Source organism: Scedosporium apiospermum (genome assembly GCF_000732125.1).
Source record: "Scedosporium apiospermum strain IHEM 14462 chromosome Unknown SEQ_SAPIO_0011, whole genome shotgun sequence".
Classification (NCBI taxonomy): Eukaryota; Fungi; Ascomycota; class Sordariomycetes; order Microascales; family Microascaceae; genus Scedosporium; species Scedosporium apiospermum.
The window spans coordinates 255,145-269,742 of record NW_015971712.1 but is presented as its reverse complement, the minus strand read 5'-3'; the positions used below and the strand labels follow the sequence as shown (position 1 = coordinate 269,742).

The 14,598-nt window shown below is 52.4% G+C and overlaps 4 protein-coding genes and 2 pseudogenes across 4 annotated transcripts; 3 read left to right on the top strand and 3 right to left on the bottom strand.

Annotated features, from left to right (window-relative positions):
* Positions 1-866: 866 nt before the first annotated feature.
* SAPIO_CDS0080 (GCY protein) lies at positions 867-1,983 on the top strand (the record flags this gene model as incomplete). The annotated part of the gene is made up of 3 exons (XM_016782950.1): positions 867-889; positions 1,014-1,497; positions 1,594-1,983. 3 exons carry the CDS (start codon positions 867-869, stop codon positions 1,981-1,983), a joined length of 897 nt encoding a protein of 298 aa, XP_016646583.1.
* Positions 1,984-2,137: 154 nt separating this feature from the next.
* On the bottom strand, positions 2,138-2,797 carry SAPIO_CDS0079 (annotated as a pseudogene; the record flags this gene model as incomplete).
* Positions 2,798-3,149: 352 nt separating this feature from the next.
* SAPIO_CDS0078 lies at positions 3,150-5,336 on the bottom strand (annotated as a pseudogene; the record flags this gene model as incomplete).
* Positions 5,337-6,043: 707 nt separating this feature from the next.
* SAPIO_CDS0077 (uncharacterized protein) lies at positions 6,044-6,353 on the top strand (the record flags this gene model as incomplete). Its single annotated transcript, XM_016782949.1, has 2 exons — positions 6,044-6,252; positions 6,329-6,353. The coding sequence occupies 2 exons, from the start codon at positions 6,044-6,046 to the stop codon at positions 6,351-6,353; spliced, it is 234 nt and encodes a 77-aa protein (XP_016646582.1).
* A 335-nt stretch (positions 6,354-6,688) lies between these two features.
* SAPIO_CDS0076 (GTPase npa3) lies at positions 6,689-8,004 on the bottom strand (the record flags this gene model as incomplete). Its single annotated transcript, XM_016782948.1, has 3 exons — positions 6,689-7,455; positions 7,538-7,849; positions 7,923-8,004. The coding sequence occupies 3 exons, from the start codon at positions 8,002-8,004 to the stop codon at positions 6,689-6,691; spliced, it is 1,161 nt and encodes a 386-aa protein (XP_016646581.1).
* A 468-nt stretch (positions 8,005-8,472) lies between these two features.
* Positions 8,473-10,043, top strand: SAPIO_CDS0075 (uncharacterized protein; the record flags this gene model as incomplete). Its single annotated transcript, XM_016782947.1, has 6 exons — positions 8,473-8,593; positions 8,684-9,115; positions 9,177-9,241; positions 9,308-9,374; positions 9,455-9,693; positions 9,774-10,043. The coding sequence occupies 6 exons, from the start codon at positions 8,473-8,475 to the stop codon at positions 10,041-10,043; spliced, it is 1,194 nt and encodes a 397-aa protein (XP_016646580.1).
* Between the last annotated feature and the right edge of the window lie 4,555 nt (positions 10,044-14,598).

Here is a 14,598-nt window from a genome sequence, read left to right as displayed (position 1 = left end):
GGCGACTCGCAAGCCTCCGCGATGCATTCAAGTTGTGGCCTAGAATCGATAGTGCAGTGGACTGCCCACTAGAGTGAGGTCGAATTGCTCGGGAATGTGGGGTAGAAAATGGTCCCAAGCTTTCATCTTCGACTCGGGCAGTGAGAAAGCATCTCCAAGGGACAATGAAGAAGATATGAAGGAAGATGGAGAAGACAAGAGGTATGCGCGAATGCTCTGCCTCGATCCCCTGCTCTTATGCTGTCGAATCATAAAGCGACGTTGATGTGGAAAATCGAGCAACGTCGTTGGTGCGCATGGACTCAACGAGAGCTGGCCAGGCCTGGTAATTGTGCCCGTGGCTGCGGTTGGTCGTAGCCATTTCCTTTGTGGTTTGATCAAACATTTCTCTTACGAAGTACCCCGCGTTCCCCTTGGCCTCCTCGGAAAGCAGTGATGCCATGAAAGTAAAAGGGAGCTTCGTGATTTGGCGGGGTAAAGGAAAATGCGAGGACTCGGCGAAATAGGCACAGACAGGTTGTTAGTTGGGGTTGTTTTCCATCGTATTGATGTTTTTTTGGGGTGGCATCGTGGGGTTTGGGGGTGGGATGCAGAGGGCAGAAGGAGGAGAAGAGGGGGGAGATTGTGGGATGAATCGATGAATCGATGGATCGGGTCTATCGCGCCGGTATAAAGGGTGGATTGAGTTTCCCCGTCTAACGAGGAGACTCTGATTCTTCTTCGAACCAGAGGGCAACCTTGAATTTCTAGGTTCGGAAACTTTTAAGATAACCCGTTTCCTCCACCTTCTTCCAGAGATCATCTATAATCAAGATTTCTTTTTCTTTTTTTTGAAGCTCATCGAGATAATCCAGCAAAACACAGTCATGGCTCCCGTTGACCAGACCAAGTATGTCCAAGATTTCTCTATTACACTTGCGATGCCACGACTTCACAACCCACGTCTCATCTCCTGCCATTCTCGCGTTTTCTCTTCTCCTTCCACGACGCCCAATACTAACATAACACCCTAGACGCACCTTCAAGCTCAACACCGGCGCCGAAATCCCCGCCATCGGCCTCGGCACCTGGCAATCCCCCCCCAACCAAGTCTACGACGCCGTCCTCTCCGCCCTCAAGAATGGCTACCGCCACATCGACACCGCCTTCGCCTACGGCAACGAAACCGAAGTCGGCGCCGCCATCCGCGACTCCGGCGTTCCCCGCTCCGAGATCTGGGTCACCACCAAGCTCGACAACCCGTGGCACAAGCGCGTGCCCGAGGCTATCGACGCGTCGCTGAAGAACTTGGGTCTTGATTACGTTGATTTGTACCTCGTGCATTGGCCGAGCAGTACGGATCCGGCGGACTTGAAGAAGCATCTGGAGGGGTGGGATTTTGTTGATACGTGGAGGGAGATGCAGAAGTTGGTGGGGACGGGGAAGGCGAGGAATATTGGGGTTTCCAATTTTGGGATTAGGAATTTGGAGAGGTTGTTGAATGATGAGTCGTGTAAGGTGAGGTTTGCGTCTCTCACTTGTTTTCTTGTTTTATTTCTATTCTGTTCTTGTGTCGTTCCGATTCTTGTCCTATAATACTGACCCGGGCCCTAGATCGTCCCCGCCGTCAACCAAATCGAGCTCCATCCCTGCAATCCCTCCCCCAAGCTCGTCGCCTACAACACCTCCAAGGGCATCCATTCCACGGGCTACTCCTGCCTCGGAAGCACAAACTCCCCCCTCTACACCAACAAGACCCTCCTCGACATCGCTGCCGCCAAGGGCCGCACGCCCCAGCAGGTCCTCCTCATGTGGGGGCTTCAGAAGGGCTGGAGCGTCATCCCCAAGTCCGTGTCTGAGGATCGCATCAAGGCTAATTTCGAGGTCGATGGCTGGGAGCTGACGGAGGAGGAGATTAAGAGGCTGGATGCTATTCCGGAACGGTTCAAGGTTTGTGGGGATGCTTGGTTGCCTGTCAAGGTGTTCTTTGGCGATGATGAGTAGAGGAAAAGGGGGAAAGCCTGGAGAGGTTTGAGCCTTTTGCCCCCAATTAATATATTGGAGGTTGAGACTGTAGTTGGAATAAGAAAAGAAATCCAATCGAGTGTTTAAAGGCCCATCGTGAAACCGGACCGTGTATCGTGAAATTGCATGCGCCTTATAGCTTGGACTCCTTATTCGTGTTCTTCTTCTTCTCCTCCCCCCTTTCCTCTACCTGTTCTTTGTCCTCCTCCTCCTCCTCCTCCTCACCTTCTTCCTTCCTCAAAATCTCCGCCACAGCCTCCCTCAACAACTCCGCCATCTCCCTCCCCTCCTCATCATCCAACTCCTCCCTCATCCCCTTCGCAAACATAACATAGCTCTTACTAAACCTCCCCTCCCCAACGCCGCCATTCCCACCCCCGTCCCCTCTCCTCGGCACCACGTGAAAATGCACATGTCCCACGACCTGCCCAGCGCCCACCCCATTATTCTGCACCACGTTCCAGTCCTTCGACCCCGTCACCTTCACGACGGCCCGCGACAGCACGGCGAGGTACCGCCCCATCTCGGAGGCTTCGGAGCGCGTGACCGAGGTGAGCTTGGGGCGGTGGGAGCGTGGGCAGAGGAGGAGGTGGAAGGGTTGCAGGGGGAGGATGTCGAGGAAGGAGATTAGCGTGGGGGTGGAGAGGATGAGGTGCGTTTCGGGCGTGGTTTTGGTTGGGGAGATGGGGCAGGAGGAGGAGGATGTGAGTTTGGGTGGGTGGGTCGGCGGGAAGGGGGCGTAGGTGGCGGAGATGTTGCAAAAGGGACAGTTGAGGTCGTTGTCGGAGGACATTTTCGTTGTCGGGATTGGAGCCGATGGGAATTGAGGAGTGGGAGGACGGATGAGATTGATGAATGGAGGTGTTTGCGGTGTTGAGAGGATGCGATTATACAGGGAAGATCAGATCTGGAATCTGGGGAATTTAAGCTAATCTAAACTATTGAATCAAACACGGAAAGTGGGAGGTCGGTAGTTACTTAAATCTCAAGCGCTGTTTAGCTCCGTCAATTTGTACCTCGGCATCGCATCGCTTCACCACCAACATGATCAACCTTCACATTGATCAAAGCTAACATCAATGCCAACATTTACGCCTTAATTCTAATTCGTTACAGTATTTCGATGCCTCCCCAGGGCATTCCCCTCAACCCTCCTGCTCCAAAACCCTCGTCCAGTCAAACTTCCTCCACCACCTCTTAAACCCCTCCAACCTCCGATCCTCACCCTTCCTCCACCTCCCCTGCTTCTTAACCACCTCCGGCCCAACATCCAACACCCCGCCAATCACCTCCCGCGCGAACAGATCCCCCCTCGGCCACCTGTCCGAGTTCTCCACGACGTGACCCAACCCGCCGTCCAGCGTAAACCACACGTGGAAATACGGCATCTCCTTGGCGATGCACCGCCGGAACGCCATGCGGCCCATCCCTTCCTCGCGTGCCTTGGCCCCCGTGTCGATGACCTTGCGGTGCTGCGACCATTCTTCGTCAGACGTAAGGAACGCCTCCTTGAAGTACGCGGGGATCGTTTCGCCCAGCTCGTAGGGGATGGGTACGACCGTCATGGCCGCGTGTGGGTGCCGGTGGGGCGCCGCGGCGTTTTCGTAAAAGATGACCTCGCGTCCTTGGTCGTGGTACATGCGCGTCAGCGACTTCATAAAGTTGCGAATCTCTTCCCACTCGTCGTCGTCGCATTCGAGAAGGTTCGTACGGTGCGCCAGCGGTACAATGACGGCGCCGCCGTCGCTGACTTCGGGTTCGGTGGGGAGGGTGAGGTATACGCGCGTGCCGAGCGAGATGACGGGCGCGATGGGCTGCTTGCCCGTGTCTTCATGGTAGCAGAGCGGGCAGGCGTCGAGGATGCGGTTCATCTTTTGGAACTCGTTGACGGCGAGGTTCTTGAGGTTGACTTCGGACTTGTGCACCCTCTTGGCCAGCTTCGCCGCGTTCTCGTCCATGTACTCGAGGTCGTTGTCGAAGAGCGTGTCCTTGGCGATCCGCTCGGCAAGCCTCATCGACTCGCCTCCCGCCTGGTTCTTCGTTCTCCGCTCTTCCTGGATCATCTGCTCGATCGTCATGTCCTCGTTCTCTTCTAGATTACCTCGCTCGCGACCCCGCTTCGTCTCGACAGCCTTGACTTCGGCCCGTGGTCCCGCGAGCATACGATTCTCCATGGCGCCTAGCGCCACCGTCCTAGGCCCCGTCTCTACGAAGGCCGCTGCTGCCTTGTTGTACTCCTCCTCGAGCTTTTCAGCATCCGGAGCCTTGCGCAGCTTCGCCTTCATCATCTGCGCGCGTAATCTGTTCAGCGCCGTCTGGTCCATGGTCGCGGCCGGCGATCGGTGCATTTCGTCGACGACCATAGCTGCCGGTTCAGGTTGTTCCCGCGCCAGCGTAAAGCTCATCGAGCCGCGGGCCGCTCTGCTCTTATTTTCCGAGGCCTTCCTTCCCATATATAAATCTCCCGTCGGACCCTCCTTCATCGCGTAGCCATCTCCGTAGAGTCTCCGACGATCCAACTCGTCCTTTTCCTCTCGAGCGATATCGAATTCCTGGAGGCTTCCGTACCGTTCTAAGGCCACGTCGTCCACTGAGCGCCCATCCCTCTCCGCGGTGGTATACACGGCCTTGAGTTTCGTCATTCGCCATTGTGATCCGTCATCTCCGAACTTGTAATCGACGCTGATTTCCTTTACTGCTTCTTCATCACTGTCGTCGTCTTCTGGTCGGAACGTATAATCACGTAGACCCTGATTAAGCTCTCGTTCGTGGAGTACTCGTTCGGGCTCTTTCTTTGGCGGGGGTGGCGGCGGGTCCTTGTTACGTCGGTGAACGTAATCGATATCGAGGGCCGAAGGTGCTGTCATCCACGAATCGCGCTGCAGGGAATTCGACTTGGGGGGATCATTACGTTCGTCCTCGGCGGTAGGTTTGTCTCTCGACGACCTCGACGATGATTCCTCATCTTTCCTATGGCTCCTAGAACTACGATGGTTTCGGTCTCGATCTCGGTCTCGATCTCGGTCTCGGTCCCGGTCTTTATGTTCTCTGTGCTCCCGATGTTCTCTATGCTCCCGGTGCTCTCCATGTCGGCTCGATCGATGTCCCTCCTCATGTCGTGACCTCTTGTGCCGATGACCGTCCCGATCGTCATCATCGTCGTGTCTATGCGAGCGGTGTCGGTGGCTCCTATCACCATCCTTATCCCTTTCATCCCCGTGCCTCTCATGCCTATGCTTCCTCCTTTTTCTCTCCTCCCGATCCCGATCATCGCGGTCCCTCTCAGCCTTGTCCGCCGCCAAGCTCTTTTCGAACTCTGCAAGCCCGTCCATCTGGTAAAATCGAAAGGGGGAAGAGAACCCAAGTCGAGCAAGAGCAGGGCGCGCGTGGGGTGGTGTTTATATGAGGGAATAAGTCCTACAGGGGTTCGCTTCAAAAGGGGGGCTCAATCAGTCAGTCTGACAGGTCTGAGTCGTAATGACTGATAATCAGCAAACGGTGGCGAAAATTTCAAGCGTTTGGAGGGCTTTTGGGGCTGGCATTGCATGTGGCGTCCAGGTCGAGCGGTATGGGGGAATTCGAACGTGGGGTGTGGGATGTTGTCGAAAAGGAGAGTGGGGGAGAAGATTGGGATCGATTATCAGGAGAGTCGTGAAGGCGTCCGTTAAGAGCTGTGAGATATCGATAGCTCTTTGTTTGGGGAAGTGACGAAGTAAGTTTAGTTTACACTGTGACTTGGCATGGGGACTTTGTTGCCGAAATCTCCAAGTCGCAAACAGATCGGGAAAAGTCAGGTGGCGCACTGACCGTTTCGGTGTGCCAATTTGACAGTGGATCCAGCTGCCCGTTTTAGTGGCAGCCTTACAATTGCAGCCTTCGATTTTTTTCTTTTCACCTTCTTCACCTCCAGTCTCCCACTCACGATCCGCCACTCTCCACCTCCAAACCAAACCCATCCCTCCCAATATCGAGCGAACAATCATCGAAATACAATCCCCTAGAACGACCCCGAATCCGTTAATTTCACCCAACATCCACAATGTCTCGCGAGGAGTACCAGATCCCCACCTCCACCGCCGACCACGCCCCGAAGCCCTACGGAGGCGTCGACGCCGTCAGCTCCAAGAACCCCAACCTCGTCTACATCTGCGGCGACTGCGGCGTCAAGTCCTCCGACCACCAGACAGTGCCCTTTTTGAGGTGCAAGTTCTGCGGTTGTCGTATTCTCTACAAGGATCGTACTAAGCGGTGAGTTTTCCGTTTCTCTCTCAAGCGTCGAGCGTCGTGGGGCGTTGAAGGTGGGCTTTACTGATTTTTTTCTTAGTATGGTTCAGTTTGAGGCGCGATAAGGGGAGTACAGAGGCTGGATGAGAAGGACGAGTCTGTGGTTAGGGGAGTGAGTGGGTTTTTCCTTTGCATGGCATATTCATATTGGGGGCTACGGAGCTTAGGCGCAATGGTTCAAAGAAAATAGGGTCGGAACAAGAACATGTTCGAGTTAGTTTCTTCGCCCTCCTCGAAAGATACGGGAATGTCGTAATGAACTGCCTCAAAAAATATTCAAATGGTATCATAAATTACCTTTTTTTTTTTTTTTTTTCAGTCCGAAGTATGGTACATTCAATGCATGTCAAGAACGTCAAGTGCTTTCCCCCTCTATCCTAGCCCTTGTTCCCCCACCCATCTACTGCCTCTGCGAGTGAAGATACTTGGCATAACTCGCTTCCGCCTCCACAGAATCACCCCCACCGCCAAGCGCCGCCTTGTACCTGTCCTGAAGCGCGGAGCTCCCACCCTCCTCGTCCTCATATTCCTCGTCTCCGCTATCCTCCACCACGTCGACGCTTCCAATCTTAGAAACGAGGTCACTCTCCCCACCCTGGACCGACATACCCTTCATCATTTTCTCCAGTTCCCTCTCCCGCTTCTTAACCTTCTCCTCCTCCTTCGCGGTCCTCAAACGATCCAATTCGGGCTGGTAATCCCGCTCGAACTCCTCCGCCTTCTCCTTCACAGCCTCAAAGAACTCGGCAACTCCCGTACCTACCCTGGAACTGACGCCAACGACGCTGAGATGCGAGTAGAACTCCTCGAGCACGAGACTCATAGAGCTTAGCAGACTGCTGCTATATCCGGATCCGCTTTCGGCGCCCTCGGTCTCGGCGCGGAGTTCGTCGTCGGCGAGGGCCTCGCGAAGGGCTTCGTAGTCCGTCATCCACTCCTTGGCGAAGCTGGCGTCTTTGACATCGGTCTTGTTGAATACGAGGATCATGGGGAGTTTGGTCTTGTAGAGGATGCTGCAGGCGTAGAGCATGTTGCTCATGAATGTGCTTGTGGACGTCGTGCGTGGGGTGTCGATTATGTAGGCGAGTACGGTGGGGAAGGAGGATGCGAGGGACTCGAGGAGGATTTGGCCGCTTGCTGACCATACGAAGACTTCGATTTGACCAGCTAACACAGTGGAAATAAAAAGAGGTTAGGCTAATCGATAATTTCCACAATGCAACTTTTAAGGGTGGTTTGAGAAACTCACGCGTATCAACAATGATATGCTTGACGGGTTTGCGCTCCGGGTGTTCGGGGTCCGGCTTCGCTCTCTTCTCCAGCAAACCAACCATTTGGTCAACCTTGGTCGCAAACAAATTGAGCGAGGTCATAATGGCACCGTTGGGCCCGAGGTTGTAGTGCTTCATTACATCCTTGTACTTGATTGACTGGCGAATATCGATGTTGCAGTCGAAGGGAACCTCGAGTGTCGCGGGGTCAAGGTTGATGACGTATGGAGGACTGCCTTTTGAGTGGAGGTGCGAGTTGATGCGCCTCATGAATGTGGTCTTTCCGGATCCTTCCAGCAGGGAAATGAGAGGTCAGAATAAGTCTGCAAAGATATCCTTTCCCTTCTCAAATGGAAAGCTTACCGGCCATTCCTACGCACACGATCACTGTAGGGCGCTCGGTGGTGGGGGTGGCATCGGCCTTTGATTCAGAAGTCGAAGCCATGGCGGAAGCCTGGCTGATTTCAATTTAGAATGACCAAGGAGAAGAAGGACTTGTACAGAGGAAAATACGGTCTCTGGGAGGCTAATTTGATGGGCTGAAAGGAAAGGCGCGGCGTTTTGTTTGTCGCAATGGGGACATTCAGAAAAAAAGCATCATGGATTGATAATGATGATTTTTGGAGGGGCCCATCTCGAAGCAAAGCAAAGCAGCTATTCTACTAACAGAAGAATTGCAATAAAGAGTTGATTGCGGGGGAACTGGCAGAAAGAAGGCGGTGAGCCCGAAAGAATGTCTCCAATTGACTCACACCCCACCTTGACAGCGAGACTCTGGGTTCCTGCAAAAGGAGGGCGTTCCTCTAACACACTAGATTCTAAACGTGTCCCAGGTAAACCAAACCAGTAAAGTCAATATTGAAAACCCGAAGATCCTTGCACTCCAACATCAACAGGGACACAAAAAATCAGGATGGCGACCATGACGGCTGAGGAGCGCTTCGCTCTGATCAAGGAGAACTTGGAGGAGATTCTGAACCCTGAAATCATCGAGGGTATCCTTGCTGAAGGACGGAATCCTAGAGTCTATTGGGGTACTACGCAATCCCCGCCGAGTTCACGGTTGTTTGTTCATGAAGGATCGTAAATCACTAACGTATTCTCCATTTTCTCCTCGAATTTAGGAACCGCAACGACCGGAAGGCCACACTGTGGCTACTTCGTACCAGCCATCAAGATCGCCCAGCTCCTCCACGCCGGATGCGAAGTCACCATCCTCCTCGCCGATATCCACGGCTTCCTCGACAACCTCAAGGCGCCCCTCGAACTGGTCGAGCAGCGCGCGCTGTTCTACAAGCGAGGCGTCACGGCCATCCTCGAGGCCGTGGGTGTATCGACGGACAAGCTGAAGTTCGTCTTCGGCAGCTCGTACCAGAAAAATGCTGACTACGTGATGGATGTCTACCGCATGTGTTCGCTCATCTCGGAGAACGACGCCAAGAGGGCGGGGGCGGAGATTGTTAAGCAGTCGGATAATGCGCCGCTGAGCGGTCTTCTCTACCCTATTCTTCAGGTGCTTGATGAGCAGTACCTTGATGTGGATGCGCAGTTTGGAGGTAGGTCGCCGGTCGTGGGTTCACTTGGCTGCCGGGGAGCGCAAAAGCTAACTTTGAGAAGGTCTCGACCAGAGGAAACTTTTCATTGCGGCCAAGGATTGGCTGCCGAAACTCGGCTACAAGGAGGTAAGAACTAGGACTCCAATTGGGGTAGATATCGATTATGGCTAACCTAATTTTACCTACTATTAGAGGGCACATCTCATGAACCCCATGGTTCCTGGTCTACAAGGTGGAAAGATGAGCGCGAGTGATCCCGGTATGCGAAATTCTGCTCCTGAGGCCCTAGATATAAATGCGTGTTGTGCGCTGACTTGGCTGACATTCGTTGCCGTGCAGACAGCAAGATTGACCTCCTCGACCCTCCCGAGTTGGTAGCAAAGAAGATCAAGAAGGCGGAGGCGGCCCCCGGAGTCACCGAAGGCAATGGTATCCTTGCCTTTGCAGAATTCGTGCTACTCCCCGCAGCCGGCCTCAAGGGCAAGCGCGAACTAGTCGTCACCCGCGAGAGGGATGGACTGGAGCCTTTGGTTTACACCAAGATATCCCAGATGCACGAGGATTACAAGAACGATATCGTAAGTTGCCCTACGGGGGAGTTATTCTTGTTTATTTTTTTCTCCACCGAGCTCACCTTACTAACTTAAGCCCCTCCTAGTTGACTCCTCAACTACTCAAGCCCGCCATCACCAAGGCCCTACAAGACCTTTTGGCCCCTATCCAGGCGGCTTACCAAGCGTCGCCCGAGTGGCAAGAGATTACTCTGAAGGCTTACCCGCCCGAGGAGAAGAAGAAGAAGGAGAAGAAGGTCAAGAATAAGGGTACGCGCTACCCCGGAGGTGGGGCCGGTCCCGCCGGTGGTGAGAGCTTACCGGTACGCCCGGCTGAGGGAGCTGCTGGCACTCCAGACGGCCAGCCCGCTGCGTAGGAATAATGGAAGAGAAACCGAAAAAGAATAAGAAAATGGTGAACTGTATATTTGAAGCCACGGTGAGGTCAGCGCTATCGAAACATGGCACAGAGACTTGGTTCAGTCTTATAAAATAAGATTCCATGACGGCGCCTCCTTTTAGTTCATCTCCCTTTCCCCCAGCCGGCAGATCTGGCAACGATGGAGTCTCTTTACATAGGTGGCAAGCGTGTGGGCATCGCTCCCTTGCGACAAGGGCCGGTGGACAATAATGCATTGAACGGCGATCCCTAGGTCAATGAGAATCAAAACGCCCAAGCGGGAGGCCCCGTCCCGTCTACGAAGTAGTAGGGAAAGGCTAAGCGTAGTTGTTATGTTCGGCCCCCTCGAATACCTTAGCAAAGGAGTGGTGCCCAGTGGATAACTTTGAAGCTAGATTTGAGCCAAGGGCGATTGCCGCGACCGGATGGAGAATATCCCTTGGATTCAGTTTCCTCTTATTTCACCCTAGGCGGAAAAAGACGTATATGTCACTAGCATGAAGGAAGAGCGAGTGTATTCCATCTTTTGGGTATATGCTTTAAGTGTTTAAGTGCAGAGGGTTGGTTTCCGGACTTTTTTGATGGAATGGTGTATGCTGGGTGAGGGCTAGTGTATAAAATGCCCTCGAATGACCACTGTCTTGGTGTACACAAGATATCGCGACTTTCTGGGGAAGAACCACTCCCATATATAAGGCTGATTGGGCGGGTTTCAAACCATTCAAGTGAGAGTTCTCTGAGGTTCATTATTCGTCAGCGGAGTACTCTTCGTCGATGTCATCAATCTCCCGATTCCGACTTGCTCACGCAGCAGACGTCCCCCGGCCGAAATAACATCCAAAGATTCCCAAAGTTAATCAGTGGTACCATAGGAGGAACAACCGACTCGACAAGAACTATGTACTAGTTTATCTCCCTTATTGGGTTCTTCGTACATGTCCCGGGGGAGGAAGAATACGTGACGGCACTGAGTCTCGTCCGCGAGCATCCGTCTGTATTCGGCGAGCTCTTTCCAGAAGTTAAAATATACGCGGGCTCGCTGTGAATCACAATGTGATTCAACTCGATGTTGGGGTCTTTGTGGGCGGGGATTGTTGCTTTTATGGCGGCTTTCATGTGAGGGGGGAGCGGATCTCAGGTTGGGCATGGCCGTATTCCCTGGCCCTATCCCAAAACTTTGTTGAGACGAGAGTGGATGCCCTCAAAGTGGAGGAGCCCGTTTCAAGGTCGCGTGGATGTCTCGCTCGAGGATGTATCAGGTTCCCTGGGGTTTATAGACGCCATCATATTTGTCGAATCTCGCAGTTCGCGCCGGCCCCTTCTAGAATAGAAGGACGAGCGCTCTTTGAAATGATTCTACACAGTCATAGTTGAAGAAGGGATTCTCGAAGTTGTTATGACTTACATGGCTGTTTAGGAAGGGAGAAATAAAGTCGAAGTCCATGATTGCAACCTGCAGGGGAAAGGGGATGGAGCTGAATAGACTCAAAAATGGCAGCGACGGACAATATTCCGGCGCAAAGATTTGGGATTATATGAAGCTATTGTGAAGAACTGCTAAGCTTGACCTCGGCATGGCTAGGCTGGACTATGTACATTTGTATAGGCCAATGGAGGTGTGTTTTCCTTGAACAGCACTTCACCGACTTTAAAGGGATTTTATCAAGGCAGGGCTGTATGACTGGGATACATCAGATCATCACATGAGCAAGGCGGTGTTTCCGCCCATGCAGCCAAGACCAACCATGCCATAGCACAGGCATAAGTCCTGTCCTTCCGCCAGGTCCTGCATTGCACATCACCCGTTGTGGCCCTCAACCCAACAGCGTCAAAGTTTGCCCGCTGGCCGAGGCAGAAAAGGATCGTGTTTATCTTTCAGGTCTTGCTTGTCGATGGCAATAAAGGGCCCATCCTCGATACGTTCGTTAAGCCATCTCTCAAACAGAACGTTTCCAACAGCCCTCTTTTTCTTGCGATCTCGCTCGCCATAAGACTGACAGAGACTCCAGGTTAGACAACTGTTTCCCGAGCTGCTTAGGGAGTGGTGCGTCCAGGAGGTGACATGGAGGCGTTTCTTATATACCTGAGCACGCTGCATACCGCCATCTTGGTCAGGCTGGACTGGAGAAGACTTCTTTGGACAATTCATGATAGAGATAAATGTCAAGTATAATAGTATAATAATTAAATGTTGTTTGGCTTGAGATACTACTGTATTTCTATAGATTCTGGAGTATGCCTTTCGAGGAGGTCTATGGCTTCATTATATATTCGTGAAAGAAAGGTAATAGATGTGATATTCAACTTCTATAGGTAGTAGTACTTAGCCTATGCTGAGAGGTTTAAAGAGCTTCTGGGAACTCTTGTCCCTGATGGAATTCGGTGTCATAAGGCTCAGCCAAGGATCTGAGGAGTGTCCTGGAATACTTAGAACATATGACCTATGTTAGGGGTTGGGTATCTAGGCAGTCAGGGTTAGTTAGGGTGTGAGAAAGGGGGGATAGAAAGTGAAAGTGGAAGTGAAATGGAAAGTGAAACTGAAAGTGAAGGGGAAAAGAGACAAGGTAAAAGAGGAAAGAGTAGTGAAAGTGAAAAGGAAAGTGAAAGTGAAAAGGAAAGTGAAAGTGAAATGGAAAGTGAAAGTGAAATGGAAAGTGAAAGTGAAATGGAAAGTGAAACTGAAACTGAAAGTGAAGGGGAAGAGAGATGAGACGAAAGAGGAAAGAAAAGTGAAAGTGAAACTGAAACTGAAAGTGAAGGGGAACAGGGAGGTGAGTTATACGGGGGCTACATAAACAAGTACATTTGTTTGTTATTAGTGCTGTGTGTGTACGAAATAAGAACCATTTGCAAACTTTCTAGCACCAATATAATAACAATGGCTACAACAAAGCGGTTCTGGCCCTGGACGACATATATATTTGCAGGTATATATATTATTGTGCTATAGTATGTACCTGATTTGATGGGCTGAAGCTGGACCTTCCTTACACTTGAGTTCTGATACTAGCTTAGCCTGCCTCTGCTCACCTGCTCCTCTCTGAGGGCAGTTGGGGGGCCTACCTACCTGGCTTCTTTATCACTTTCCATCCTGACTTCTGCATTACTTTTATCCCCCCCATCCTAACATCTAACAACTTAAACGTCGGCCCTTCTTACCACCTCCATCACCTCTCCCCTCACCAACCGGTTCTGCAGGAGACTCTGCAAGCAGATACGCCAACCCCCTTGGACGTTGGCATGAGGACTCCTGAAACGCCAGAAATCTTTTCCCGGGCAGCTCTTTCGCCAGCACCTGTTAATAATCACGCCTGGGTGCCTACCAATATCCAAACGGGGTGGCCAGGGGATCCTCATTCTTCCGACTCTGATCACTACGAATTCCGAGGGAACATGTCCCTTGACGAAGTTCGCTCCCTCTTCTCGGAAGCGACACACCTTCTCAGGGAGGGGGATCTTTTAGAGGCGGGACACAGACTGCAGAAGGCACTAGCGGGGGTTAGCAGACTTCTTCCCTTCACGGACGAGGAGACCCTCCGCGCGGCTCATCGGCTGGCGGCCTTCTTTGCCCGCACTAATAGAATGTTGGATGCGAAGGACGTCCTGAATTGGATGTCTAACAACCATCTGAAGAAGTTTGGAGCACGTGGCGCGAGGACCGTGAAGCACTACCTTCTGGTAGTGTCGCGCTTTTGCAATCGTGGTCTTAGGAAGCAGACGCAGAACTGGTCGTCCACCAAATCATTGATGAATTGGTGTCGCCCTCGACGGTTGATCATCCGGCTGAAATACTCTTGACCGTCTCCATAATCCATCAAACTGCTCTCGAGAGCCTCGCCGACGAGCAACTATCAGCTTCATTCCCGGAAATCGAAGATTAGCGCGCCATTGACGCGCAACTTCAGATGGTTGACCTCTTCTTCTCAGCTAGGAGCGAGAGCCTTGAGGAGCTGCTTCCCCGCATCATCGCACACTGTAAGAAGCATCCCGAGAAGTTTGCCCTGCAGGGTATCCGCGCTGAATGTAGCCTTGCTCGCCTGAAAATTGATAAAAAGAAAAGAGAAGAAGCCAATGCCCTGCTCGTCAACACGAAGTCCTCGCTGTGAAAACTCTTAGACGAGGGGCCGCCGCCGCCGCCAGAAGCTTTAAATGCATGCAGGTCCATCGCGTTTCTCTATCTCGACAATGAGCAGAAGTCGGCCTGCGACTCAACTCTGGAAGCGGCAGTCCCGAAGTTAAGTCTGCGGCTTAATCGATCGGATAGAACATATTGCAGTGTTGTGTATGGATTTATTCTCCAGGTTGCCCGTCGGTTCCAGAGCTTGTCGGCCTCCGAGGACACGACATACTGGCTCCAGCGGCTATTGGGGCTGACGATCCTGACGCTAGGCCCTGTGGATCCCCTTACGAAGAAGGTTGAAAGGCTCCTACGTGGTGGTGATGACGAGAGTTACAACTTGATGGCATTGATGAGCTCATGGAAGCTGCTCAACCATGGCCATTGACGACGATGTGGCCGACTGGGCAACAAT